This window comes from Micromys minutus, assembly GCF_963924665.1.
Source record: "Micromys minutus genome assembly, chromosome: 14".
In the NCBI taxonomy this organism is placed as follows: Eukaryota; Metazoa; Chordata; class Mammalia; order Rodentia; family Muridae; genus Micromys; species Micromys minutus.
Window position 1 is genome coordinate 24,782,862 of NC_137983.1, and position 26,866 is coordinate 24,809,727.

Here is a 26,866-nt window from a genome sequence, read left to right on the forward strand (position 1 = left end):
GGCCAAATATAATGAATCCATTCAGGAAAGATTTAGAATGTCTCTGGCTTCCTGTGTCCTGCGCTGGATGCTAGATGCTGGACAAACTATTATCAATGGGAATTCAGAGATAGGCTTTATTTTGATATGTAATTAGTAACCCTTGTCTGTTATTAGGGATTGTATATAGATATGAATGTGCATGTGGTTTTAATTTGTCAAAGATTATGTCTCTATTTCTCCTTCCTTTATCATTTGAATTAGGGGGTCCTAAGTACAGGAAATGATGTAACAGCAGTGAGAATGACCTTTTATAAATATCCAAGACAATGTTAAGAATTCCCCTGTTGCTGATTTAAACAAGACAATTCTCAGGGACTCTAGACCCTGTGGAATATCATCCCGAGTTCAGGAACTTATTCATTCTTAGTGACCCAGAATGCAGATGCTAAAGTGATCTCCTGATGCTGTCTCGGTCATGCGGCAAGAGTATCTGTAAAGAGGAAGGCGACTTCAGTTGCTACACAACCAGGTGGGTTCTTCTGCAGACAACGAACTTCCCTGGGACTGTGTTCAGACTTCCATCGAGGAAGATAAGACTTCAAGAGGTCACTTGTTTAAAACTACCCAGAAACATTTCATTTTTTACATTCAGGTTTATAAAAAGAAAATCTTGCCTTGACTTTGAATGGTCACTCTGAACTTAAATTGTTGCATATTTCCATATAAAAATGCTGAGGCTTTCACTGGCTTCTACTGTGATGACGTAATCAAATGCGCCAGTGCTAATGCTGAGACACCAGGTGCGTTGACGAATATACCCACTACACCTGCCTGATGGCAGATTAAACAAGCTGTTCATTCACAGGCAGTAGCAGCTTGGAATGCAGCCTCCAAATTCTATCTTAATGAAAAAACCCTGGGAGGGAACACAAGTTGTGAGGCTAGACCAAAGAGTGGGGGGACAGAGGAAGAAAGGCTGGACAGAGAGGCGTTTCCACCAGTCCTTAGGATTTGTACCTAGTTTTAGATGATTATTGCTATTCTGTTGTACTAAGAGGGACCTGCAAGTGACATACACGTGAACCCTTTGTCTTTCTCATCCCATTCAAAATAACACAGAAGAAGCCTCTCTGACCTTCTTTGAAGCTTTGGGCAATTAAATGTGTCCCTGGGTCTGCATTTATGCAATATGCGTAGCTGCCTATTGTCCAATAGTGAAATAGCATTTTGAACTTTTACTGCGGTGTATAGCATGACTGCGGGTGCAGTGGTGTGGGGGTTGTATTAGGGGAAAAAGATGGAGAAAAGGAACGGATACAGGTAGCGAAGAGGATGGTGTGGCCTCGCAAAGTGGAGATGGAGAACAGCTTCTAATTTCTCTCTCTCATAATGCTGGGGTCTCTTGGGATTTTGTCCCTTTACCAAGTGCACGGGTGATGAGCACTGGTTATTGTGGTCCTGGCTCATCTCTAGGTGTTAGGTATTCAACATGGAGCTGGCCAGACACAGACCCTACATTTGGCACCACAGCATTCCCCCTCTCCATTCATGTTTCTTCCTCTGTCTGACGTTATGGAAGTTGTGTGGTTTGTTTAGAGACAATCTTCTGGCCCTTATGTGGCTTATAAGGGCCTGTGGCTTATTGCAGTCGACTTTAAAAAAAATCATAATGATTTACTAGCCACAGGGGGAGCTAAGCACCTATAGATTCAGTCACAAAATTGTGAAATGTACCAGTTAATATGCCCTTAAACAGTGATGAGCGTTTCAATAAGCTGGCATGTAAGAGCATTTCATTATCCCCTCTCAATAAAGCAACAGGAGGGTTAAATGAATGCCCATGGCATGAGCTTACCTGTGGGCTCCCAGTTTGGGGTACGTGATGCAAACCATGATGCCATGTTACTAACCAGACAGGATCAACCTAGTCTGAAAAATGGCTTCCTTGGGATTTCCCGAAGTTGCTACTTGCTTTCAACTGAAGTTCAATTTCCAGACAAGATTCTAGGAAAGATTGTCTAGCCATCATCCTTTCTCTGATTGGCAGGTAAGAGTTTAGGTCCTGGCCACTATGGTTCTTATGATCTATACAATGTATCCCTTGGGAGTCAGCAGTCCTCAATAACCACTTCCCTCCCTCTTCACAAGATAGACAAGTCTCTTTCTCAAGGAGACTTTGTTTCTTTGTGAGGATCCAGACACAGGAACAGTTATTCTTATATAAGGGCTGGTGAGTTTGAAGGTACAAAGAGAAGCAGGTGTTGAGGGGAACAGCCGGTCTGTCAAACACATAAAGCAATCCTGGCTTCCTCTTGCTGCTACCACCTGAAGCTGGCTTCCATTTTTTTGTCCCTGCAGCCTGGGCTTTCCTGATCTGGGGCAGGGTACCTCTGCCTGACTCAAAGGTCACTGTGTTCTGGATAGGATCTCCAGGGCTTCTGGGGCACTGGTTATAAATACACTTGGTGATCACATAAAACTTCATAGCTCTGTCATCTAGTCAGCATTTACCCTCAGCAATGGATGCTATTTGGCAACTGTTGGCTGCGAAGTGAGGTGTTTCTTTTTGCTTTTGAAAGAAGCTCACAATAAAAGGTCACTCCAGCCACCTAGAAGTTACTTTCCCTGGTGATTAGTAAGAACTCATTAGAGCAGCATGCACTTCAAATTTCACAATCTCAGAATTTATGACCTGGTTCGGCCTGGAATTATGAAAGGTTTGGGCCGAATATTGTGCTTGTGTTCAAAGTAGTTCACATCCTGTAAAAACAAAGGGTTAAAGAAAAAAAAAAAATCTCTCAGTGGAGGCTCAGTCTTCCAAGGGTAAAAGAGCAAATTCGGGAGAACTTCCCAGACGGACTCATTTACCACCAAATATTGACATGACAAAGGAAGGTGATGATAGGCCAGAGATTCCCCCCCCCCCTTTTTTTAAATCCACACAGTCGTTATACATTTAGGAACTGGCCTACCGGGCTTCAGAGCAATTAGAGCCAAGTCTGAGATGCTTCCCTTTAAAAAACGAGAGTTTGATAGTACCTTCAAGAAAATAAAGGAGAAAATGGCAAGAGCTGGACCTTGGAAAAGAAACGGCACCATGAAGAACGCTGGCCAGGGCTGAACGTCAGTACTTACTTTTGCGGTGAACTGGGGATGAGACCCCGCAGCTGTCCGTGTAGCGCGTCTTGGATATTGCTAGTTGAATAGAGCCCAATTGGTGAGTTATAGGAAGCGCTCACTACCTGTCTTTTGTCATCAATGTTTGCTGCTGCTACGAAAGGCTGGGCCCTTCTGTTGTGCGCGGTACCAATGGGTTTGAATTCCTGTACACGGCAGACAAAATACACAGAGCCACAGAGAGCGCACAACAAAGCTGTTAATGAACAAAACTGTCAGTAATGCTGTTGTTAATTAAGGCAGGGCTACCTGCTACAGGATTAGCAAACCGGTTAGGGGAGGAATTAGGATCTGCCTATCATGTCTCTCTCATATTACACATGCTACGTTCATCTATCAAATGTGAGGTATCATTGACTGTGTCTCATTGGATACCTCAAAATTCAAACAAAAAAAGTGGCCTTTTCTTTTTTTGGTTTCATTGGCTTCCCTTATGAGACTCCAAAAACAGTGTATTGGAAGTGAGATTTTTTTTTTTAATTTATTTTTATTTTTTTAGTTTAGGATAAATTACCAGATTTTTTATTCTCTCTGGCTGCAGCTACATATGTGCTTTCTTCTCTGTAAATACCCATTTGCTTTTGTGATACTTATGAATGAACCCAGCGCATCCCAGGCAGGCTCGCTACCACCACATCTGACACATCTGAATGAATTTCCCTCCATTTTAAGAAGTGAAAAGATAAATCAGTAGGCAAATGAGCATTATCCTGTATCATTTAAGCCTATCTAGGCAACAATTATTATTATTTTTAAAAATACCCAATATGACAAGACCCAAGTCCTTAATTTGAGTATGGCTGTACTTCCAAAAAGTAAGGAGAATAGAAAGACTTTTAAAAGCAGAAACCCCACACACAGAATTCCTTTTTCTTTATTGTGATAATGTTGCATGTGTCCTTAAAGAACTCTTCATGGTTGTCCCTTTCTTGGAAAAACAAATGAATCTAAAGATGAATGTGTGTGTGTGTGTGTGTGTGTGTGCATTATAATTAAAAACAGATTTTTTACTCTGCTGACTGAGGAACAGGACCACACAGAAGAGTCTCAAGCCTTGAGTTTGAAACATGTCTGAATGACCCAGCTAAGTGTAGAAACCATGTTTTCTAGCTTTGAATATACAGATACATTTCACAGCTGTTAGTCTTTGTCTTCGAGGCACCAGAGGAAACTGGCAGGGATGTTAGAGTGCACACGAGGCTGTCCTGTGTGCAAATGTTTCTAAATGGCAGGAAAAGCTACACCGCAATCTTTATAATACCCATTTCTTTTGTGCGTGTGCACTCAGTGTTGCACACAGATTTGAAACAATCCACAATTGCTTGAAATGTTTCCCCATACAGGCCGACTGACCTTGTTAAAAGTCGTTAGGACAGTGCAAATGGACCACAGCTTCAACTGCTAGCTAATGAATCATTTCTCCATCTGCTCCATGTCACAGCAGAGACACTGCCATGATATCAAGGACAGGGTTTGTCACCTCAACCTGGGACACATGTTAACAGTCCCCTGATTCTCAAAGGGTTTTAGTTGACTACAACGTTGCCCATGACTGTATAGCGTTGTTTGAGTAATTAAAACCTGTTCATCTATTTTTTTTTCCTCTACAAGAATGGATCGAGGCTGAAGCCTGGGCTGGATGACGTTTATTCTCTCTGACACCAGGTAGCAAGAGAATTGAAACCACCAAATATAGTTTTAGAAATGTCCCAGCATTGGATCTCACACCATGTAAAAATATGTGTGCAAACATTTATGTAGTCATACAGCCTGGGGTATTAGCTGACTTCACAATGAATTTGGCTGGCTGACTTTTGTGATTACCGTTTGGACTAAACATTAGCACGACTTGAAGAAAGCGTGCTGGGAATAATCGTAAGTAATGATGACATTCGTGGTTTGAGCCTTTGTAGCTTCTTCTGATATGAAAGGAGACAGAGACCAATTGCCCGATTTAGCTTTGATGGATTATAAATCTTCCATACTAATTATAGAGCGAATTAGTCAGGATAAGACAAGCTGTTCAAGCTTTGTGAAACCTAGTTGGTTTTATAGACCAAAGTATGAAATGTCTCTAAAATCTTGGTAAATGGCATTCCTTTTTTTTTTCATTTTTATTGGATATTCTCTGTATGTACATTTAAAATGTTATATCCTACCCACCCACTGCCATCCCCTCTTTCCCTCTCCTAGTTTCCATGCAAGTGTTCTTTCTTCCAACAACCCTCTCTCACCTCAGCACCTTGACATTCTCTTACACTGGAAAACAAGCCTTCAGTGGACCAAAGGCCACTCCTCCCATTGATACCAGACACTGCTATCCTCTGCTACATATGCAACTGGAGCCATGGGTCTCTCCATGTGTGCTCATTGGTTAGTAAATTAGTCCCTGGGAGCTCTGGAGTTTTTGGATGGTTGATAATGTTCTTTCCATAGGGTTGCAAACTTTCAGTGCCTTCAGTCCTTTCTCTAGCTCCTTCATTGGGGTCCCCGTGTTTAATCTGATAGTTAGCTGCAAGCATCCTCATCTGTATCAGTATGGCTCTGGCAGAGCCTCTGAGGAGGCATCCATATCTGGCTCCTGCCAGTGAGCACTTCTTGGGATCAGCAATAGTGTGTAGGTTTAGTGGCTGCATATGGGATGGATCCCCAGGTGAAGCAGTCTTTGGATGATCTTTTCTACAATCTCTGCTCCTCTATTTGCTGTGAGTATTTTGTTCTCCCTTCTAAGAATTACTGACCTTCTGACCTTCTTTCTTTTTGGGCTTCATAAGGTCTGTGAATTGTTTTTTGGGTATTCCAGGGTTTTGGAGCTAGTATCTGCTTATCAGTGAGTGCATACCATGTGTGCTCTTTTGTGACTGGGTTACCTCACTCAGGATGATAGCTTCTAGTTCCTTTCATTTGCCTAGGAATTTCATGAAATTATTATTTTCAATAGCTGAGTAATACTCCATTGTGTAAATGTACCACAATTTCTGTATCCATTCCTCTGCTGAAGGACATCTGGGTTCTTTCCAGCTTGTGTCTATTACAAATATTACAAATGGCTGCTATGAATGTAGTGGAGCATGTGTCCTTTTTTATGTTGGAGCATCTTTTGAGTATATGCTCAGGAGGTGTATAGCTGTGTCCTCAGGTAGTACAATGTCTAAATTTCTTTAAAAATATGGAATGCTTCATGAATTTGCATGTCATCCTTGTGCAGGGGCCATGCTAATCTTCTCTGTATTGTTCCAATTTTAGTATATGTGCTGCCGAAGCGAGCACAATAGCATTACTTTTATAATAATTAATTAACACACTATGATGGCTTGATTAGAGAAAAATATCAGCCTCCATTTTTCATTTCTTACGTTTCAGATAATGAATAAACATGGATGGTGACCGTCCTGCAAAGCGATCAACCCCTCTGAAAGCATTTGTGCATTCATAATTCCCAGTGGGGCTTCCAAATGGCAGTTAACCAGCTCCAAGCCTTCCTGTTCTTTGTGATTTTCAGTTTTACTTGTGCTCAACCCCCCCCTCTCTCTGTCTGTCTCTCTCTCCCTCCCTCCGCCCCCCCCCACTAGAAGTGGAATTGGTTAAAAGAAAAATGATTTAATTTTCTACTCACACCATAAAAGGAAGTCTTTCTAATACAGGCTTAAAACACTTTTTGTTTAGGCTTTGCAAAGCATTAGTTTATGGGCTTCTAGAGTTATCCCCCAAAGCACAATGAAGTATATACACCAAAGTTAAACAAGAAATTTAATGATGGCACAGAGAGGCAGCATTCTGTCCAAGTCTTACATCATTGTTGATGGACAAACATTCAAAGACAAAGCCAATTAGATGCTTACTAGCCCACATTAATTCCTTCTTTTTCTGCTTTTCTTGGAAAAGCACATGCCATACTAATTTCTTATATAGCAGTTTCTATGTAGCCCAGCTCTTCCAGAAAAAGATTATTTGTTTTTTCAGAGAAAACATTCAAATAAATTTTATTGAAAAGTAGTTGTAGTGGGGGGGAGTCATTCAGATTAATTTACAATTTTAAAATATGGCCTTTAAGTGTTAGAAGCTTGTATTAAGGAATGATATTTTGAAGGAGTGGAAATGTTAGAGCAGCCATGATACAAGTTACGCATGTGCTGGAAAGCCACTGACAGCAGAGAAATGGGGCTCCTCGCAGGGGCCTCCCCACTTCTGGAAATGACAACACTCAAGACAGTTCACCTTAGATTTATCTGCAGAGGTGTACACTTCAATTCTCTCATTTACCTGGTATTTTCTAAACCTTTCCTGTGAAAGCCACAGGGACACAGGAAACCAAGGATGTGAAATGAGCACATATTTGATCAAGTCAAAGTGAGGCAATGAATCTGTAGCATCAGGGCTTGAAAAATACAAAACTATCTGTTCAAGCTCAGCCTTCAAGTGGGGGAAAAAACATCCTTAAAACCGTCATTTCAAGCTCCAAGTGTTTCCACTCCCCATTAGAAGAGTGTTGGGGAAAATGTCAATGAAAGCTTGCACCTTCTCCTGATCAGAACATTAAAGATTGTCACTAACTTTATGGAAACAAACTGTGGCTGCCCATGTAATAGGAAGACGCATTTCTTTGCAAAGGCATGGGCATAATGTTCTTGCTGCTTAGAAAGAGCCATTTTTTTTTTATTTGTTTCTTAAGAGCATCTTTCGTACCATGTGAGGTGCATCATGCCTTTGAGCTATTCAGCTGGCATTAGGCAGGAGTGAATGTGACAGTTTGCTTGAGAAACACAGCTTTGAAGAAGGATTAAGCACACACTTGTCTAGAGAGATGCCTTTCTTAGAGAAATGCCTAAGCCGGCTCCCAGGCTGCCAGGCTCAAGGGGAATAAATTCATGCAGTTGTCAGAAACTGAACTGAACATCTTCTCAGGTCCTTTAGAAGCCTAAGACTCAAATCCGAGTCTGTAAAAACAAAACGTCTCTCTGTCATGATAGTATGAGAAGATGGAAAAATCTAATCATTTCAGCTTTATATCAATTATTGTAATTGTGTAAGAAAAAGTCTCAAAGTCTGAACTTACAGGGAAAAACACCACACACACACACACATCTTTATTTCTATATCTCTATGTATATGTATATCTATATAGCTATTTATATATCTCTATACCATCTATATCTGTATATCAACATGCTATTGGTCTTGGTCTTATATAATGAGACATAGTTTTTTTTCCTTCAGTAAATACGAATATTTTATCCAGTTGCCAAAGGTCACACAATACTTACTCTAATAACAATTTGACTTGGCTTGAGAAACAAGAGCTCAAATATTCTACCGTCTGTGGACATGTTCCATTCACCCATAAGAACATTTAAATGTTCACAGTGACAATCATTTCCCCAACTGACACGCCTCTGTTTCCAGAAGCTTCTCCATTTACATAGTCCCCATTAAAGGGGAAGAGTAAATCTTTTTGTAAAGCAAGGTATTACTTAAAACTTCGTTTCCCCCCTCCCCTCCAAGTGCAAAGGCCCCAAATGTATGACCCCTTAGAAGAAACTCTCTCTGTGGTGTTCAGGACACTCAGATGGCAGAGCTGATTGAAACTCAGCTGTTTTGTAAACCAAATGCCTGAATGCCTGAGTTAGTCATGTTAGAAGAGCGGCATGAGGGGAAACCCTTTGATGATTAGGAGAGCTGAAATTGTTCCTATCTCGGAGCCAGTCAGACACTGGCTTCTTGAAGAGAGAGCCGGTGAGGACTAGGCATGACTCAAAGGAATGGAATTTTAAAAGGCTCCATCTGAATGCCTGCTACAGTTGTTAACCTAATCGTCACCTTTTTCATTTTTCTTTTAAAAGAAATTCATTTCCTTTTCCCCATTTGTAGAATTTCAAAAAAAAAAAAAAAAAAAAAAAAAAAAGAAGCAAAAATTGGTAGTGTTTTAACCCTTAAGTTCAGGATATCTGGGTTAATAAAATGATTAAGAAGAGGTCAGAATATTTAAAAATCAGAATTATGCCTTAAAAGCTAGTTCTTAGAAGAGTGATAATCATAAATTAATGCATACAGATTTGCAGAAGAGATCTCTTTTCTCATTTCAGCTCAGGAATTGTCATCGACATTAAGTTCTGGAGAGAAGTAATGAAACTCAGATTCCTATCCTGGCTTAAGTACACCTTGGTTCCATCAATCCTTACAGTGTGTGAGCAGCGACTGGGATTCAGTCTCACCATGGGTGTAGCCCATCAATTGAACCTGTTTAGTTTCATCGGATCTTACATCTCAGGTTGGTGAGTTAGAGTTTGGAAAACAAGGAGACATTTGGGGTAGGAATGTAATTCACAAAAGGGTGCATGCAATGAGGTGTTCGATGTGTGCTGTGTGTGGACAAAGAAATGGGAATTTTATCCACTGCATTCTAGAGATGTGTGCAGAAGGGCCACAGGGATCTCCTTTTCATGTGTGTTGTCTCTAAATGACCAGCCAACATGGATGGGGGGTAAACAGATTTGTGCATTACTGCAAAGCACTGTGCACCACGACGGTGACGTATCTACAATGTGTTTCGCCTACCTTTCTTTGTGTCAAGTTCAATGCTGATTAGAGGTGTTACCAGTCCACATACAGGACGCTAGTATGTGCGGTGATCCACCAATGGCTTTCAGATCTCTTTCTGCCATTAGACGTTAGATATCTTTAATTCAAAATCAAGAAATTCAAACCATTCCAAAAAGAAGAGTGTTTTGAGCAAAAGTATGGTGTCACAAACAAAAAACCCCATGTTTGGTCTCATGCACTGGGTCCAATGAAATGGGTGGGCTCATAACCCTGAACCTATGTGTCAGGACTTAAAAAAGGCAAAATAAAGCTTTATGGTGTCTCTTCGATAAAGTATCTCACTGTGTATATGCAAATGCTTCAAATTAACCGAAAGTTTCTGGTCCTAAGCATTTTTAACTGAGGAGGGCAGATCTATATTAGCTCTCCCACCTCTTTCATTATTTGCTCATTTGCTCCTCTAAAGAATGAAAGTCTTATCTGACCTAAATCCACCACCCACCTTCCAAGATCACACAGAACCTAACGTCTGGAGTGGTAGTTGAACTGCTCCTCAGGACCATTGCTGGGAAATGCATAGTTCATTCTCTGGCCAGCTAATTTCACCCACTCGTTAGTCTGTAATTTACTGGGTGCTTGCTGTGGGCTATGCCTTGGTGAGTCTCAGTGAGGAATAGTCTTTGGAATAGTCTATATCCTATTGGTTCTCCTTGAGGCCCATTTTCTCTTCATTTTGCTCATAATTTTTGGGCACAGGCTCTCCTTTCCCTTTTAGTCCAAAGCTAGGGCAAAAGTCTTATAAATTTTTCCTTCCCCTGTAAAGACTACATGTTATGTTTCCTTTCCTGTGTGTGAGCCGGGGAGAGAACTGTATTTTAACTGAAATAAAACTTTGAAGGACCACAATTTAGAATGACTCTAGTAATAGTCACAAGGAAGGGACTCTTCATGGTCACAATGGTAGTGATGACAGAGAGCTCTTAGGTCAGTAGGTGTGTGCTGTTTGAAAGTTGGGGAGGCTTCTGACACAGCTTTGGGGTTAAGGAGACAAGATAGTAAGCTTAAGGCCACCCTCTCTTTTGACTAGCTTCAGGCCTTTGTTTACGCTGCTATGAGATACTTTGAGTAGCTCTTGAGAAGCCTGTACCTCTGTTGTGCTATGTCTGTTTTATGATGTGAGGACAGTGCCTTGCTGGGGCAAGTAGAAAACATTCAGGACAAACCTGGGAGCCAAGGAGTCTGACAAGGACAAGAGCGAGAAGTGTGAATTATAAATGTGCTCTCTGACAGTCTTCCTAGGTAGACAGAAAACTACACGCTAGGAATATGGAGCATTTTAATAGAAAACTTGTTTCAAAGATGCTATGAAACATGTATCTCTGTATCTCTAAGCCTTGGCAGCTTCTAAGTAGAGGTCCCTAAACTGATTTTAATTAGATTTTCCAGTGTATTATAATTGAGGTTTTATTTTTTTTGGGGCGAGGTGGATTTTCTGAAAGTAGACATAGCCAGATAGGTATCAGATGATTAGATTCACGTGGCTCAAGAGACGGGGTTGCCTCAGGGAAAGAGGCCTTTATCTTTTGTAAGTCAGAATATCTCTGTGATAACCAACTTCAATCCTTTTGGGGTGAGGTAAATTGAATTATAGACTGTCAGAGCTGAGAAGGATGTCAAAATAAGACCTGCACAGGACCTTGGAGAACCGAAGAGCACAGTAATATATTAGAGACACCTGTTCCAAATGGCACAGCCTAGCTTTTATTTTGTTTTATTTGAACAACTTAAGGTTCTTAGATTACATCATGGCTTTTTATTTGGTAGAAGTCTATCACAAGAAATAATAATAACAATGAAAAGGTGGACTCCATGCAAATGAGTCATATTGTTCCTAAGGAGGATGTGTGTTTTTCCCCTATGGTGTTGTTTTGTTTTGTTTTTGTATGGAATAGCCTCAATGTGGAGCCCTGGCTGGCCTAGAACTTTCTGTCCACTCTGGACTGGTGTCTACCTTTCTGGACTGGCATCGATCTTTCAGCAATCTGCTTCCATCCCCTAAACTCTGGGACCACAGACACACACTAACATGTCCAGCAGAGAATATACTTGATCTTTTCAGAGATATTTGCCTAAGGACACTCTCTGTTCTTGCCTGGTTGTAAGAACACACGGATCATATAAATTAATCTCACAGAGTAGAGACCAATCACAGCTTCCTGGGGGACTTGTTCTGATTTCTTAATCCGACACTTCTTCACCCACCCCTGCCCCCAGGAAGCTCCCCCACCCTGAACAGGAACTGAATGTGATATCACTTCCTCTTAACTTCCTACCTGCGGTTCGGCTTCTAAGTTGATTTTAAAGGGATGCGCTTTTCCATCTTCAGACACCTGCGGCGACCATAAGCGAGTTTCTGCCCTGCAAAGAAGACAAAGTTTGCAAACTCTGAATCCAAACGGCACTGTTTAAAAATATACACATTATTTCCCATCATGTTTGTGAAAAATAATAGCAACCCTCCCTAATTTAAGCCCAAAGAATTTGTCTTTTGCTTATTCTGTACAGCCTCATTTAGTTAGTCTTGTATCGTCAGGATCCTTTTGAGGACCCGAGAGCACAGTAAGCCTGCCTGGAGTGCATGGTGTGGTTTCTGGAGAATGCACATCTCCAGTGTGTGTAAGAACCACAGAAGGGGGAGATTTAGAGACACTCGGAAGACACCAGGAGGCAAGCTGTCCCAGTCTCTCTTCTCTCCTCTCCTTCCAAGGCCGCCACAGGAGCCAGAGCCCGAGACTGGCCACATGGTTGGGTTACTGGCATCCCAGAACTGTGGTTTGTCCTGTTCTTAGCATGCAGCTGTGGCTCTGAAGCATAGGCACAGATAAAAAAAGAATCTGTTTTTCTTCATGAGGCTTATGGACGTGGCTGTGTCTGGTGGAGCCAGTCCTCTGTACCAGTGGAGATGTATGCTGAGCTCAACATGGTGATCACATGCAAATGGCCGCTGTAATCAATGATCACTTCGTAATCAGTTACCACTTCATTAATTTCAGCTTCACACCAAGGCTCTCATAAGTAGGGTTCATATCCTTGCTTTAGGAGATGGTTTAGAAAGCTCTGCATATTTCATGCATGCGCCTTCCTCACACCTTGTAACTACCTTTTGATATGAACCTGTACAAAATGGCGGAGGGGATATTGGCAACCAAATTTAACACGGTCACCTTTGGGCAAACCAGGAGATTCCTTATGAAGCATCTTTCAGTCCTGTTCCATATCATGGATATATGATCAGCTGTTCATTCTTGTGTTTTTATGGCCATAATTATTTTCATGGTCAAGCCCCTGGGCTAGTATAAGAAAAAGCCATTTTTCTGTACCATTTTAATTTTGACATTTCAAAGATTATTTTTGAAAATGGTTCATTCATAAATGCTAGATTGACCAGTTCCAGTGAATACAAGAATAAAGTGGCAAATACATAAGAAACTCCATCAGAATTCTAGGCCTACGATATTTCTCAGGAGGCAGATGAGACCAATTAGAGCTCTTGTTCAGGCTCTCTGGAAAAACAGATCAAGTTTTGACCCAACCAGCTGAGGCGCACCTGTCAATCTTGAGACACAACTGGTAAGATGCTGCTTTAATCCTGTCCTGCGCATCGGCATGAGTCATGGACTCCGTGCCAAAGCCATCAATAGCCAGGATGACATCTCCAGGACACAGATTGGCAGCTGCTGCCTTGCTTCCTGGAGTGATCTGGAAGAAACCAAGACACCACTTAAAATCTGATAGCTAGCAGTTTCTTGAGTTTTCTACTTAGCAGTTGAATGTGATCCTGGCACATTGTCTAGCACTTCGCTAGTTGCCAAATCTTAAACCCAATTTTAAAAGAACTCTCAGTTGCTCAGTTGTGTTAGTGATATTTTATTATGTTAAATAATTTTCATACTAGCCATATTTTTAAAAAAATATTTCATATAACTATATCTGTGAATATTTTCTCCGTTGAAAACAAATACTTTTAAAGTTTTAAAGCTTTTTTGTTAGCCAGAATTTCTATTTTGAGATAGAGTTTTTTGGGTTTTTTTTTTTTTTTTTTTTTTTTTGGCTTTTGAAGAAGAAGCCCTTGAGAAGGTCAGCAGTCTAGAGCCATTACAACTTAGACTAGAACCCTTACAAAATAGCTGGTTTTCTTTTTTCAATCTCTGTAGAGACACACAAGAAGTTGGTCATCATAAATCTGGAAGAGGGTCCCAGCAAGAACCCAACCATGTTGAAAGCCTAACTTAGATTTCTAGCTCTTAAAACTGTAAAAATCAATTTTTGTTGTTGAAAAGCCACCCAGTTATAATGGCTTAAACCGTTATAGGACAAGAACTTCTAAGTCTAGAATCTGGACACTCTTGAACTGACCAAAAGAAGCCAGGCAATATAAACATTTATGGAATTCTAGAGAACTAAGGTCACTGGGAAGAAAACCAAAAATTCAATGAAAGGTAGAGACCTCCAAGGAAGGTGGAACCCATGCCTCCATAGATGTATCTGTGTCAGAGCATGGAGGAAGAAGTGGCCAACAGAGCAGCTGTTAAGAAAAACTCAGGTAAAACAATACGTTGCTAATGGCCTGGTGAAGGTTAACATCAATGTAAAGAGCCTCTGGGAACCAACAACACAAAGGAAGTTTGTATTCAGTCATGTTATCTTCTCCATGAATGAAGAACAGGTGGAATACATAGAGAACACCACATAAGACAATAGGTTTTGATTAAATCTGATCAGTAACTACATTAAATATAAATGGTCCAAACATGCTATTTAAAAAATCAGAGATTTTCCAAAATAGGTGAAAAGCAAGATTCATTTTTTTTTCTATCAGAATGTGTATGAATTTCTTAGAAGTGGAAAATGAAATGAATAATACTTTAGTATATAGGAAAGCATATAGAATATATGTTGCTGTAATTTTTATGCTTAGAAATAGAAAATGTAAAATATTAGTAAGCTGAATATTCAGTTAAAAATGAAAGGTTATTTTTCCTGGGTAAATTTTTCTCCCAGTTTTCTGTCTGTATTCACATGGATATCTCCCTAGCTAAACGTCCAGACATCTGACCCCATTCCTCCTCTACTTTATATACTACACAATGGCTATTCTGATTTCCTTTAAGTTCCTCAAACACAGTGATCCTGTGTCTCCTTAAGGTTTTATATACATAGCTATTTCTATATGAAATATTCCTTGTCTGATGGCTCCTTCTTATCCTTCAGGTTTAGGTACAAATAATGTACTTAAAAAAAATCTCCTAAAGTTCTGAAGTTTCTTTTTTCTAGTCCCTCAGCCTTGTTATTTATCTTTATATCTAGTTTATTTCCTTCATGAAGATTACTTTTAATTTTGTATTTGCTTATTTACTTGTGTAACTATCTTTATAATAGTTACTTGTATATTACTATCTTTATAATAGTTACTTGTGTATTACTATCTTTATAATAGTTACTTGTGTATTACTATCTTTATAATAGTTACTTGTGTATTACTATCTTTATATCACTTACTTGTGTATTACTATCTTTATATCACTTACTTGTGTATTACTATCTTTATATCACTTATTTGTGCATTACTATCTTTATATCACTTACTTGTGTATTACTATCTTTATATCACTTACTTGTGTATTACTATCTTTATATCACTTACTTATCTATTACTATCTTGTATAACTAGCCTGCAAGCTTATGTGCTGGAGGGTCCCTGACTCATGCTTATTTGACTGGCAATTAACAGCTTTACCACAGTTCAAAAGATGCATAAATTCTGGATGAACCATGCTTTGGGCACTGTAGTTTGGCCTTTTGCATAGCTGGTGATTTGCAGTAGAACACTTGCTAATGATTTTGGAGGTAATTTTGGAGCTCAGGTTAAGTCAGGGGAGAGAGAGGGGGGGGGGAAGGGAGAGAGAGGTATATTAAATCTATGAAGATGCTTTTTGCATTTTTAACTTACAGTAGTTTCAACTTTTGATGGTGTTAGGTGTTATCAGGATATAACCCATCATAGGTCAAGAATTATTCGTATTTCTAATTTTTCACAGTGTATTTCCTAGAGATAAATTCAGTAAATGAAAAAAACTGAAGAATGAATGGAAAAGTCATTTAAATTGGGGCATATGAAGAAAAAAGTATTCAAAAATTATATATGTGTGTTGTGTATATGTTATCTCTCCCTCCCCCACTCCCTGTGCAAATGCTCACAGGCACAATTGCATGCATCTTCATGTACAAACACAAAGGGAGACATTAGGTATTCTGTAGTATTATTTTCTTTATTATTTACTGTGATGGTTTGTATATACTTAGCCCAGGGAGTGGCACTATTAGAAGGTGTGGCCCTGTTGGAGTAGGTGTGTCACTGTGGGCATGGGCTTAAGACCCCTCACCCGAGCTGCCTGGAAGTCAGTATTTCACTAGCAGCCTTCAGATGAAGATGTAGAACTCTCAGCTCCTCCTGTACCATGCCTGCCTGGATGCTGCCATGTTCTCACCTTGATGATAATAGACTGAACCTCTGAAACTGTAAGCCAGCCCCAATTAAATGTTGTCCTTTATAAGAGTTGCCTTGGTAATGGTGTCTGTTCACAGCAGTAAAACCCTAACTGAGACATTTACTTTGAGACAAGATCTCTTACTAAACTTGTAACTCCCTGTTTTCCTGTTAGGCTGGCTGAGTAGAAGTTCCTTGTTTCCACAGCTTCACAGTGATTGGGTTACAGGCCCAGCCATGCCAGAATTATCACTTGGATGCTGGGGTCTGAGCTCAGATCCCTAGGTGTGTACAGCAAGTGCTCTTACTACTGAGTCATTATTTCAGCCCAGTTTATTATTATTATTGCGAACGTACCATTTTTTTATATTTGGAAATGGATGAGATTGTAAATCAGAATTACTCATGAGTCTTATTTTAAACCTCAGATTGCTCCAGGAATAAGCTTTAGTGTTCCCTAATACATTATTACAGGATTAACAATAGTCAATTTACTGTTCTTAATTTGCTTATTTTGTTCCATTCTGAGCCCCTAGAGAGAGTCAAGTTCATTTAGATAAATGAAATCTTCAAAAATAGTTCTCATGTGTCCTAGGTCTCCAGAACTATCTCTAGATTGTTTATTGTGCTTGGTTAGTTCTGGGTCATGAAGATTTTTTAGTGGGAAGAGTTGATAGAAGCTTGGTGAGAACAACTGGGCTTATTACAACTCAGCCTCTGGGAGTTCCTTCATAGCTACTTTTATTTAGAAGTTCTCCTCGACTCAGAACAAAGTTTCCACCCCCAATGGCCCTTGTAGGGATAAAAAGAATCCTAATTGTTTAATATTCTTTCAGTATAGAATATCCAGGTCAGTGCTTTCTATTTTTAAGCTTCTAAGGCAAGAATTCTTCCTTTGGGTTAAAACATTAAATGAGGCTTAGTGTGTCTATTTGTAAAGCCTTTCCTAGGTTTATTAGTACAGCTGAACAGACTCAAGTTGTGGAACAGTCAATCCTAATCTGGAAGTGTTTAACCTTTTTTTTTTTCTGTTTTAACTTTGGTTATAGTGAATAGAAAATAGAGCTGTATGTTTATGTGCGTCTATATGTGTCTGTGCTTGTGCACTGTGCTACTGAATGGGTTAAATGTCTATACACATTTTAAGCAGACATCAGATCTTAAATGTTGAACAAGTAATAAACATTGACTTTATATATTGAGCAGACTTCAAATATCAAAGTCAAATATTTTAGGTATTAGAAGACACTAAATTTTATTAACAGTAAATCTGAAAGTTAAGGATTTCATCTTATCTTTCTACAAAATGTTACATTTAAAAAGTGTTTTCACCTTTTTTTTTTTGGCAATGGTCTATGACAGGCTGAGCAGAAAAGACTGTTCTGTTTTTAAAAGAAAGATCTAAGTAATCCAGGGCTTCCTGCTGAACTGAGAGCAGCTACAGGACCATGTCACCAGGCATTTCAGAAGCTGGTCTGGCTAGCTTTAACTCTCATCTTGACACCAAGTAGAGTTCTGAAAGGAAAGCATCAACCAAGGGATGGCCTAGATGAGTCTGTGGGCATGTGTGTAGGGGAGTGTCTTGACTGTTGGTTGATGTGGGAAAGCCCAGTCATTGTTGGCAGTGTCAACCCTAGGCAGGTGGTCCTGAGAGGAATAGGAAAACCAGTACAAGCTTTCCAGCTACAAACAGCTTCCACCATGGTCCCTGCTGTATGTCTTGGCTGTGAAATGAGTGCACAGTCCTGTGTGATACAGGAAAACGCCGCCTTGGATTCCCTTTCTCGTCCTGTGATAACTGTGACCTGGAGGTGGAAACTGAAGCAAACCCTCTTTCCTCTACATTGCGTTTGGTCAGGGTGTCCTATCACAGCAGCAGAAGGGGAAGCAGAATGGAATGTTGCTAATGATGGTGAGAATCCACTTCTCACTTTGTTTTCAACATGCTTGTCCTCACTGCTTTCTCCACAGATGGATGGATCAGGCACAAAAGGGATATACAGAGAGAAGGAGGCATACGATGCTTTTTAATCTTACCTAGTTTTCTAGTTCATCAAGGCTGATGATTAGAATGACAAATGACTAAAATGCCTGGTGACCTGACTTTGATTTTGTAAGTTAAACCATTCACTGAGGCTTAAGAATCCACTACTCATGACTTAATTTAATGTTCTACTATTATAGTATTACTTTGGATTCTTATAGTGTGCCCACAGCTTTTTATTACTATGCTTTCTCCAGCTGAGAGAACAGAGGTGAGATGAAGCATGGGGTTTTTAAATGATTTGTTTTCATATTGTGGTCATTAATGTCTTAACTATTGAGGTTACCAGAGAGATAACTGGCCATAGCCCTACAGTCAATCACTCAGCATCGTGATTTTAAACTTCTCTGTCACAGAATCATCTGGGGCCCTTGCTGGCCATAAAGACTCCATCCTATACCGGATGTCTGGAATCAAGACTCAGAATCAATAGGAAGAGACCTAGAGACCTTAGATAATTTTGGCTCTTCATGTTAATTGATTCAGCTGTCCCTCGTTCCCTGACAAATGAACATTGGAAGACTTGTCAGGCATATAAATCCCTCCAGGAACTGAGTACTGTGGCAATTTCTAGGTGACATTCTCACATCATTTACACAAAATGTGCTCATGACCCTCAGCATAGGTGTTTCCAAAAGAGATCTGCAAGATTCTAATGTATAGTCTGGGCTGAAAACAATGGTTTTACTGTTATGATAGCATTATTACTGGGGCTTTTTATCTTGCTTAATTCTTAAGACAATTTTCCAAAACCAGTTACTGTTAGTGAGAAAATCGATGCACAGAAATTGTAAGATACTCACATGGGGCTATTTATTCCATGAAAAATCTGAAATTCCTATTGAAGTTGTCTCATAGGCTGTTCCATTGCTCTGTGCAGCCTCCGGGTGGGTAAGCTTCCCCCTCCTGGCCTCCTGCTAGCTCTCACACCAACCTTTGCTTGTAAAACTTTGGACCAGTTTGTCATGGTAGTTTATGTACACACATGTTACTTCTTCCACTGATATGTGCACTTCTTAGGGGCGAGGGGTCCACTTAAATCATAATCACTGTCCCTCCGTGTTTTTCACTTAACAGGATATTTTGTAATCAATATTATGAACATATGAACCAGTGATTCTCCATAGACATCACTGTTGCCAGCACAAAATTACACAGGGTTTAATTTACATCCATTTTTCTACTTCCCTTGTTTTATCCTAGAACAAGATTGTGTCCAAACTATAAGCATCCCATTCTGAATTTTCAAATTTTAAATTAAGTTTAGATTGAAATCACAGATTTGTGTGTGTGTGTGTGTGTGTGTGAGAGAGAGAGAGAGAGAGAGAGAGAGAGAGAGAGAGAGAGAGAGAGAGACAGAGAGACAGAGACAGAGACAGAGACAGAGAGAGAGAGACAGAGAGGGAGACAGAGAGACAGAGAAGCAAGCATTGAGAATACACTGGCACAGTCTGAATTGGTCCTCAGGTCTAGCTCAGCCACACTGACTCTGAAGTTCCTTGAGTTGCAGGAAACGAGGGATAAAAGGGGAGAAAGACTTATTGGCCTCATCACATGAATTTGTGCTGTACTCCATATTGGAATTTTACAAATATCAACAATTTGTGTCTTCCGTGAGAGTAAACCCACTTCCTGGTCAGTCAAGAAACTTCCAGAAAAACCCTTAGGATCTTCTTACAAAGTAAAATAAAACAAACCAAACCCACCCCCACTCCCAAACAAAAAAACCAAGCAACCAACAACACACTCCAAAACAAAAGAAGCTCATGTAGAGATGTGAATTCAAGCATTGTTCTATGAAATGCAGTGTCTGAAGTATGCACCATCTATGAGTTTGTGTCATTATGTGATATGAAATCTAACACAGCCATAGAGGGGATAGAAGGCTACCTAGGCTGGAACCAGTGTAACCTCAGACCTCAAACCTCCATCAGCCAGGCCCCACGTCCTAAAAGCTCCTTGGCCATCAACATTCCTAAAGACTGAACATTCGAAACAGTGCGGTGCAAGGCACTTCAGACTTGAACTGTATCGTAAGTCCCTCTTAAACCAAGTGTCCCAAACCTACATTTTTATTTTACACAAAATGTAGTGCAGGGTTTGTTTAGAAAAATCTTGGGTTTGGTGGTTTATTTTCCTTCCTTTTGATGTGTGTGTGCATATGTTTCTTCAAATTATACTAAACTTTATTTCACTGATTAGTGGGTTTATGAGTAATTATGGGACAGAAACTCTTTTTGGTGACTTTGTGAGCTGTAGTTTCAGTAGATGAAGTGGGTAATATATTTGCCTTAAAGCAGGAGGACACAGGAAACAGATTAGCAGCCTGGGACCATGATTTTGGAAATGTCCGCTCCTCTAGTAATAATGAATTTGGTAGCCCAGTTCCTTTGCCGGTATAGACTATAGATATACACCCACTCCTAACAGTGTGTTTAACAGCCTTAGAATCCTCTAGAAAACTGTGGCAAAACTGGGTTTTCTAACAAACTCTTAGGAGAATTTTCTATTTACTATCTTACATCTATGTGTAATTGATTATGCATATAATTAAAACCAGCTGCATTGTGGGAACGGCATGTGCAGCCATAAAATAAGTATATATCCGAATCTATCAATCAACCTAGAGAACTATATGACCCCCAGCAACCAGCTCCAGAACAAGGATCAGGGCCCTCAAACAGTCTCACTCTTAAGGCTCACCATCAGGCTGGGGAGATGGCTCAGCGGTTAAGAGCACTGGTTGCTTTTCCAGAGGTCCTGAGTTCAATTCCCAGCAGCCACATGGTGGCTCACAACCATCTGTAATGGTATCTTATGCCCTCTTTGCTGTGTCTGAAGACAGCTACAGTGTACTCATATAAATACAATAAATAAATTTAAAAAAAGGCTCACCATCAGTTTTGACAGTATCTGATCTGTAGAGAGCTTGCTACTTTTGCAAGTCTGTGTGAACTGTTATTTTAAATTCTTCAGATTTGAGACCAAAGCTTTGGCAGCCTTGGCTCAGATTCTATCTGTCAGTAGCCCTCCCACAAGCTCTGGCTGAAGCTCCACTGTCTCCTAAGGAGGACTTGCTTACTGTCGGGAAGCTCCTTGACTTAGGATGAGGTTATATCCCAAGCAACGGCAATTTCTTTATGCAGCTGAAGACACCTTATATTAGCCAAAATTGAATTTAGCAATCCTGCCAAACACCCTGGTATAAAGCAGTGCAATACACCAACTCACAGTTGCTCTGCTGATCATGTGGTTGACACTAACTGTGGCTCTTTACCACTGTCCAGTATCAAGACAGAGTAGCACACGGTCAGTTGCTAGCCTAGGCAGAGGTGAACACTCTTAAGTATTGTCTGAATAGAAGGAATGTCACTTTCAAACCATTATAAAGTGGCAGTATCGTGAACTGAGGGCCCTCCATAGTCCGAATTTCTACTGCACCAGACAGGAAGGGCATACAGTCTAGCATGTAGGACAAAACCAAACATAGACGGCTTGAGAAAATACCTCTCATAGATGCAACTTCTTTCAACATTAAGCATAGCATTTCAGTTCTTTGTGTCCTTAAGAACTTAACCAAAGAATTACTTTGATTGTGGAGTGACTATTTTGAGAGCACAATCTCCCTCTTTATGGCAATGAAGTTATTTAAAAGGTGAGCAACTTAGTCATCTGTATGACAGTTATATTTATGTTTATAACGCATGTGATGTACCGGATGCTGCTATGTATTGAAGAGTTTCTGATGTAAAAGATTCCTGCCCCCGAGGAGCAGGTGATGGAGTAGGATATGCTTAAGTATGCTGGGTGTACACAAGATAATTAGGGGTCGGCAGAGAGCCATGCTTGTGCAATAGATGACATGACCACCATTAGAGGATTAGAGGAGGGCTTGGGGTGAAGGTTCAAAAAGGTTCTCATAGGCAGAGAGGACTATGGGGTGAGGCTGGAGAAAAGAATCCTGGGAGAGAGTGATGTGTATCAGAAGCACGGCCATGCCAGGGAGATTATAAACAGCCCGGAGCTGTGGCATCACTGTCCATGTATGGAGTAAGAAGGGGAACAGGAGAGGCAGGGCAGAGAAGAAGTCAGAACAGGGAGTAAAAAGCCATGCTGAAGAACCTACCTTCTGTTCTCTAGAAGTTAGAAGTGTCACTGAAGGATGTTTAATGGGAAGGATGAACGGCCCTTGTACTTTTCAAAGGTGGATGGTAAGAATACGCAGGGTGACTTGGAGACCCTAGGCAGGCTTCTGGGCAGGAAGTTATGGTATCTTGACTAAAGCCAGCAGCCCAAAGAACAGCACCACTGACAAACTGGATGTCATTGGGGACAGTGAGGGATGTTTTTCTCATGTGTAGACTTAAGTGATAGAATGATATCAGGATTATAAAATAGAATTAGTGCCTAGCAGCAGATACTTTTGACTGACACTTCTGCGGTTTTTATCCAAGTGATGTTTCATGTCTCTGTAATTATCCTGTACATATTAATAAGAATTCATGAAGGCATAAAAACCCAAATGAGTGGGCTTGCATTGATATAAAAAGAATCCCCAATATGCATGGCTCTGGGGATACTTAGGGTTGAATAATTCAGTGTTATCTGTTCCCTAGAAGTTAAAACCATTGAAAAGATGTACTTTAAGTAAATAATGTCTGCTTTATTTGAATTAAGTGCCCACAGTTGTGACACACATTAGTTATGAATTAAAAATCCAAGACAGAATGGCTCTTCAAATAAAAATATCATGACATCGAATACATTTACCGATGGCCTTTGTAGTTTGAATGCAGATGTGTTAAGATAAACCTTGCTTTTAGTGTCAACAGTCCCAAGTTTCAAACATATGATTCATTAGACAGATATGTTACAGAGTAATAGTAAGATAATTCTTTTATAAATTCCTTCGAAGGTCTTTATGGTATAATCCATTCTTTTGGATTTAATTTAAATATGATTTATTCTTTGTTATGATTCAAGAGCTTCTGTTACTTAACATGAGCAAGTGGAACTTTATAAACTACCCACATTTCTTAGAGACAGTGGAAACTGTTTTCTTTGGTAAATCTATAAAAGGAATTGCTTGGCCCACATCATGGAAGCATTTTCTGCCTAATTTACTTAAGAGCATGTCTGGGGGTATGTTTTAATGTCTCATATAAAAACACATGTCAGATGTGTTTACATGTTTTTGAAAAATGTAAAACAAAGCTTGAAACGAGTCGTCGTATGTATCCCTCTGATACATGCTTTGGGATTTTTAAAGAGCATAGAGCTTCACAAATAATATTAACGTGCATACATCGCCCTATTCAAAGTCTGTGAGTGATCGTGTTCTAAAGCATGGATTCATAAAATATAGCATAAGCAGTAAGGGAGGCATAACGTTTAGAACATAAAAATGTAATAGTTAAAAGTTTGTGCCTTTACGTTTAGAATGGCTTGCATGAATAACTGAAAAAAATGCTTTTAAAAGTCGAGGAAGTTATCAACTAGATGCTTTGCAATTATTCTAGAAATTTGTTGACAGCAAAGGAACCCTGGGTTTTATTCTTACACCCTCTTTCTTGTCAGTTTCTGCTTTGGATAACCCCAAATGAGGCGGTTTGGTTTTTGACACGAAAGTCTTATTTTTCAAAGTTATTAGACTGAGTGGTTGTGCCCTATCAGGTAAACTATTGCCCAGGTTTTCTTTGTAGTTTGAATTATAGGTAATGCAGCCTCAGCCAAGTTCCCGGCTTTGGAAAATATTTATCCAAAATGCCTGGAAACGGAGGAATACACATTAGTAATATTTTCCCTGTCTGGCTGATATGAGAGGTTCCAACTTGGCCAGTCCTAGCTGTGCCCTGAGAACAGCACCCTGCTAAAGTTCTCATCCTGGCAAGAAAACTGCTCAGATGCAAGTTTAGCACCACCAAATAACTGGAGAGTGACACCTCTTTCTTGCTCTCCATTTCTGTTTGATATGAAAGGAAACGAGATGGGGAAAGCTAAAAGCACCCCTCAGCTTTGGAGCCCTCCTCTGAGCCCAGGAACCCACGCTGCCAGTTGATGTCTCTGGGAAACGTGGCTGGGGACCAAGGAAAAGGGATGTAGAGATTCTGAGCTCAAAACTGCTTTGCATCCTCACAGCCTGTTGCTAAAGTCCACTGGGAGCCAGAAGCTCAGGCCCCGCCAGCAGTGGACTGTCCCGCCTCCCTCCCTGGGCTTCTTGGTTACTCTCTTTTAACTCCAGGGACAGGTGACCTGTACCAAAAAAAAAATTAGAACGGAAAACACCTACCCTGGTGATGACCAAAGGCTGGTTGAAGTCTATGCCCCCAGAGAGTCTGAAGCCCCAGGGCGCAGGGCCCGGGAGAACTACATTCTGGGGCATGATGCCTTCCAGCGAGTGCGTCCAGCGACGGGGTCTCAGCAAAACACTAGTCTCAGAATCGGACAACCCACTTACTCCTGGGGCTGCAACCTAGCTGGGAAATGCTGTCCGGGAGTTTTATCCCTGCTGCAGAGTGACGTCACTGGCCTCCCCTCCTCCCCGCCCCCTCCCACCAAGGAGAGCTCCAACTTTGGAAGTGAGAGACTGGCCAGAGGAGCTCCCAGCTGGGTGCTGTCACCCAGACCTGTCCCCGCCCAAGGAGGCTTCAGGTTACAGCTTCCATCTTTCCCTTGATTAACACCTGTCCTCCCGTTTACCGTCTACTTGATCAGCAGCGCACTTTACTGGGAAATTAAAAGCAATCCTGCCTCTATGCTTTCAATTAAAATAAAACCCGAGCTCATCCAGGCACTTAGGAATTTAGCAGCTTTGAGCGCATTAATAGGCTCCCTTAGTGTCTAGCTTTGGTCAGGTTCAAGTCTTCATTTCTTTCAACTGTAAAACAAGAGTAATTATTGTACTTGTAGGGGTATTGGGAGGATTTGGTGGCAATAAAATGAAGAGTTTCTGCGTAGTGCCTCGTACAGCATGAAAAAAAATCAAGTATTGCTACAACTAAAATATATGTTTTCAATCAGGTGGTCTGTCTTTGGGATATAAAAATGACTTTGTTTTCTGTGAAGTTTATGATTGGAATCACCCCCTCCCTTGCCCTGCTTACTCCTAATATCTCACCACGTGCTAAGTAAGTTTTCGTTTTAAGTTTGGGCTCCATTCATAACTATCCCAGCCCCAGGTGGCAGCATACAGCTTAGGCTCTGCAGGCTGGATATGACTGAGGCACAGAGGCAAGTATCAGAATGATCCAGGAGACGACACTTCTCTGTCCGGGTGCTGCAGCCAAAATGAAGGTGTCTATGGAAGAGGGAATAAACAGGACCCAGAGGACCCTCGGATTGATGGAAATAGCAGTAGGTCACCAAGGAGTTGACTATTTGTTAATTTCCTCTGTGGTCCAGGCGTAGTAATGACCGCTTTACCCGTGGCTTTGTGCATTTGCACCAACCCAGAAAGCTGTTATGGCAAGTGTAATTTCTCAGGCTAGGGGATAGCTTCTCTGAACTGGAAGAGCTCACATAAAGTCACATAGCCAACAAATGGTAAAACTAAAGTAAACAATCCAGGTTTGCTCAACTCTAGTGTCTGATTGGTACAGGAGTAGAGGTCAGGGGTGTCTGGGTAGAGGTCCTGGTGTAGATGTAGTGTAGAATCAAGAGTATCTGGTCAGGATGCTCTGATTCCCAAGAAGAGAGGCAAGGATGTGGAAAGAGAAGTGTAAAATGTCTAAAATCCCGAGGAGGAGGCTCTTGGACTTAACGTGCAATAGCATAGGGCCATTCTGCTCGGATGTGCTTGGAGAAAAGAAAAAAGGGATTCAAGAATCTGTAAATGGAATGAATCAGTCTGGGAAAGTGCAGGGCTGGAATGGTGTCAGCCCGCCTCCTCTGCTGGAATGTCCAGGTCTCAGGGGAAAGGCAAGTTTCCTAGTTCCAGGTATTTTTCCAGTGTCCTGCCTGTGTTGAATTAGCAGTAAGCATAACATATTCTGTTGGCTTTGTCTCCTTCAGGTGGATGTGTTATTGTAGAACACATTTCCTGTCAGTCACCGGCCAGGTTGTACACATCCCCCGCCCCACTCACAGGTGTGTGTGTGTGCCCACATACACATGTATGCACAGTCACACACAGAGATGTTCGCACACGCACATAATGGTTGCAAAAAAGATTGAGATGTTATTTGATGTTGTGTAATTGTCATGAACAATTATTTAAGTTTATCTCATGAATTGGCTTATAGATCAGGTTAGTTACCCTATTTTATTTTATTGTAGTTTATTTTATTTTTATCATTTTACTAAATATTTGGTGCCCTTAGATTAGAGGTTCTTAAACTTTTTCCACTAATGACTCATCTTTATTCAGGAAATTTTATATGAATATATATATATACATACATATACCATACATACACCATACATGCATATATACTGGGGATTGTTTCTAATGCTATTTGTGTTAATTCAGCTCCCCAAATCACATGGGAACCCGAGAATCTGCGCTGAGGGTCCCTGACCCGAACTTGGCTCTGATTGGGAAATAAAGTTGCCAGCAGGCGGATGGCTGAGCAGGGAGA

At 40.6% G+C, this 26,866-nt stretch overlaps 1 protein-coding gene across 2 annotated transcripts in view; it reads right to left on the minus strand.

The window, feature by feature from the left end:
• Positions 1-24,799, minus strand: part of PDLIM3 (PDZ and LIM domain 3) — a 32,451-nt gene extending 7,652 nt beyond the window's left edge. The window contains exons 1-4 of one of the 2 annotated variants that reach the window (XM_080928886.1): positions 24,580-24,799; positions 13,307-13,458; positions 12,033-12,117; positions 3,118-3,305 (exon numbers count right to left, since the gene is read on the minus strand). In XM_080928886.1, the coding sequence (XP_080785012.1) occupies positions 3,118-3,305; positions 12,033-12,117; positions 13,307-13,458; positions 24,580-24,672 (518 nt within the window). In that variant the 5' untranslated portion in view covers positions 24,673-24,799. Of the gene's footprint in view, positions 1-2,674; positions 2,743-3,117; positions 3,306-12,032; positions 12,118-13,306; positions 13,459-24,579 lie in introns of both variants that reach the window. The other variant, XM_080928885.1, reaches the window with a different exon arrangement.
• Positions 24,800-26,866: the final 2,067 nt, after the last annotated feature.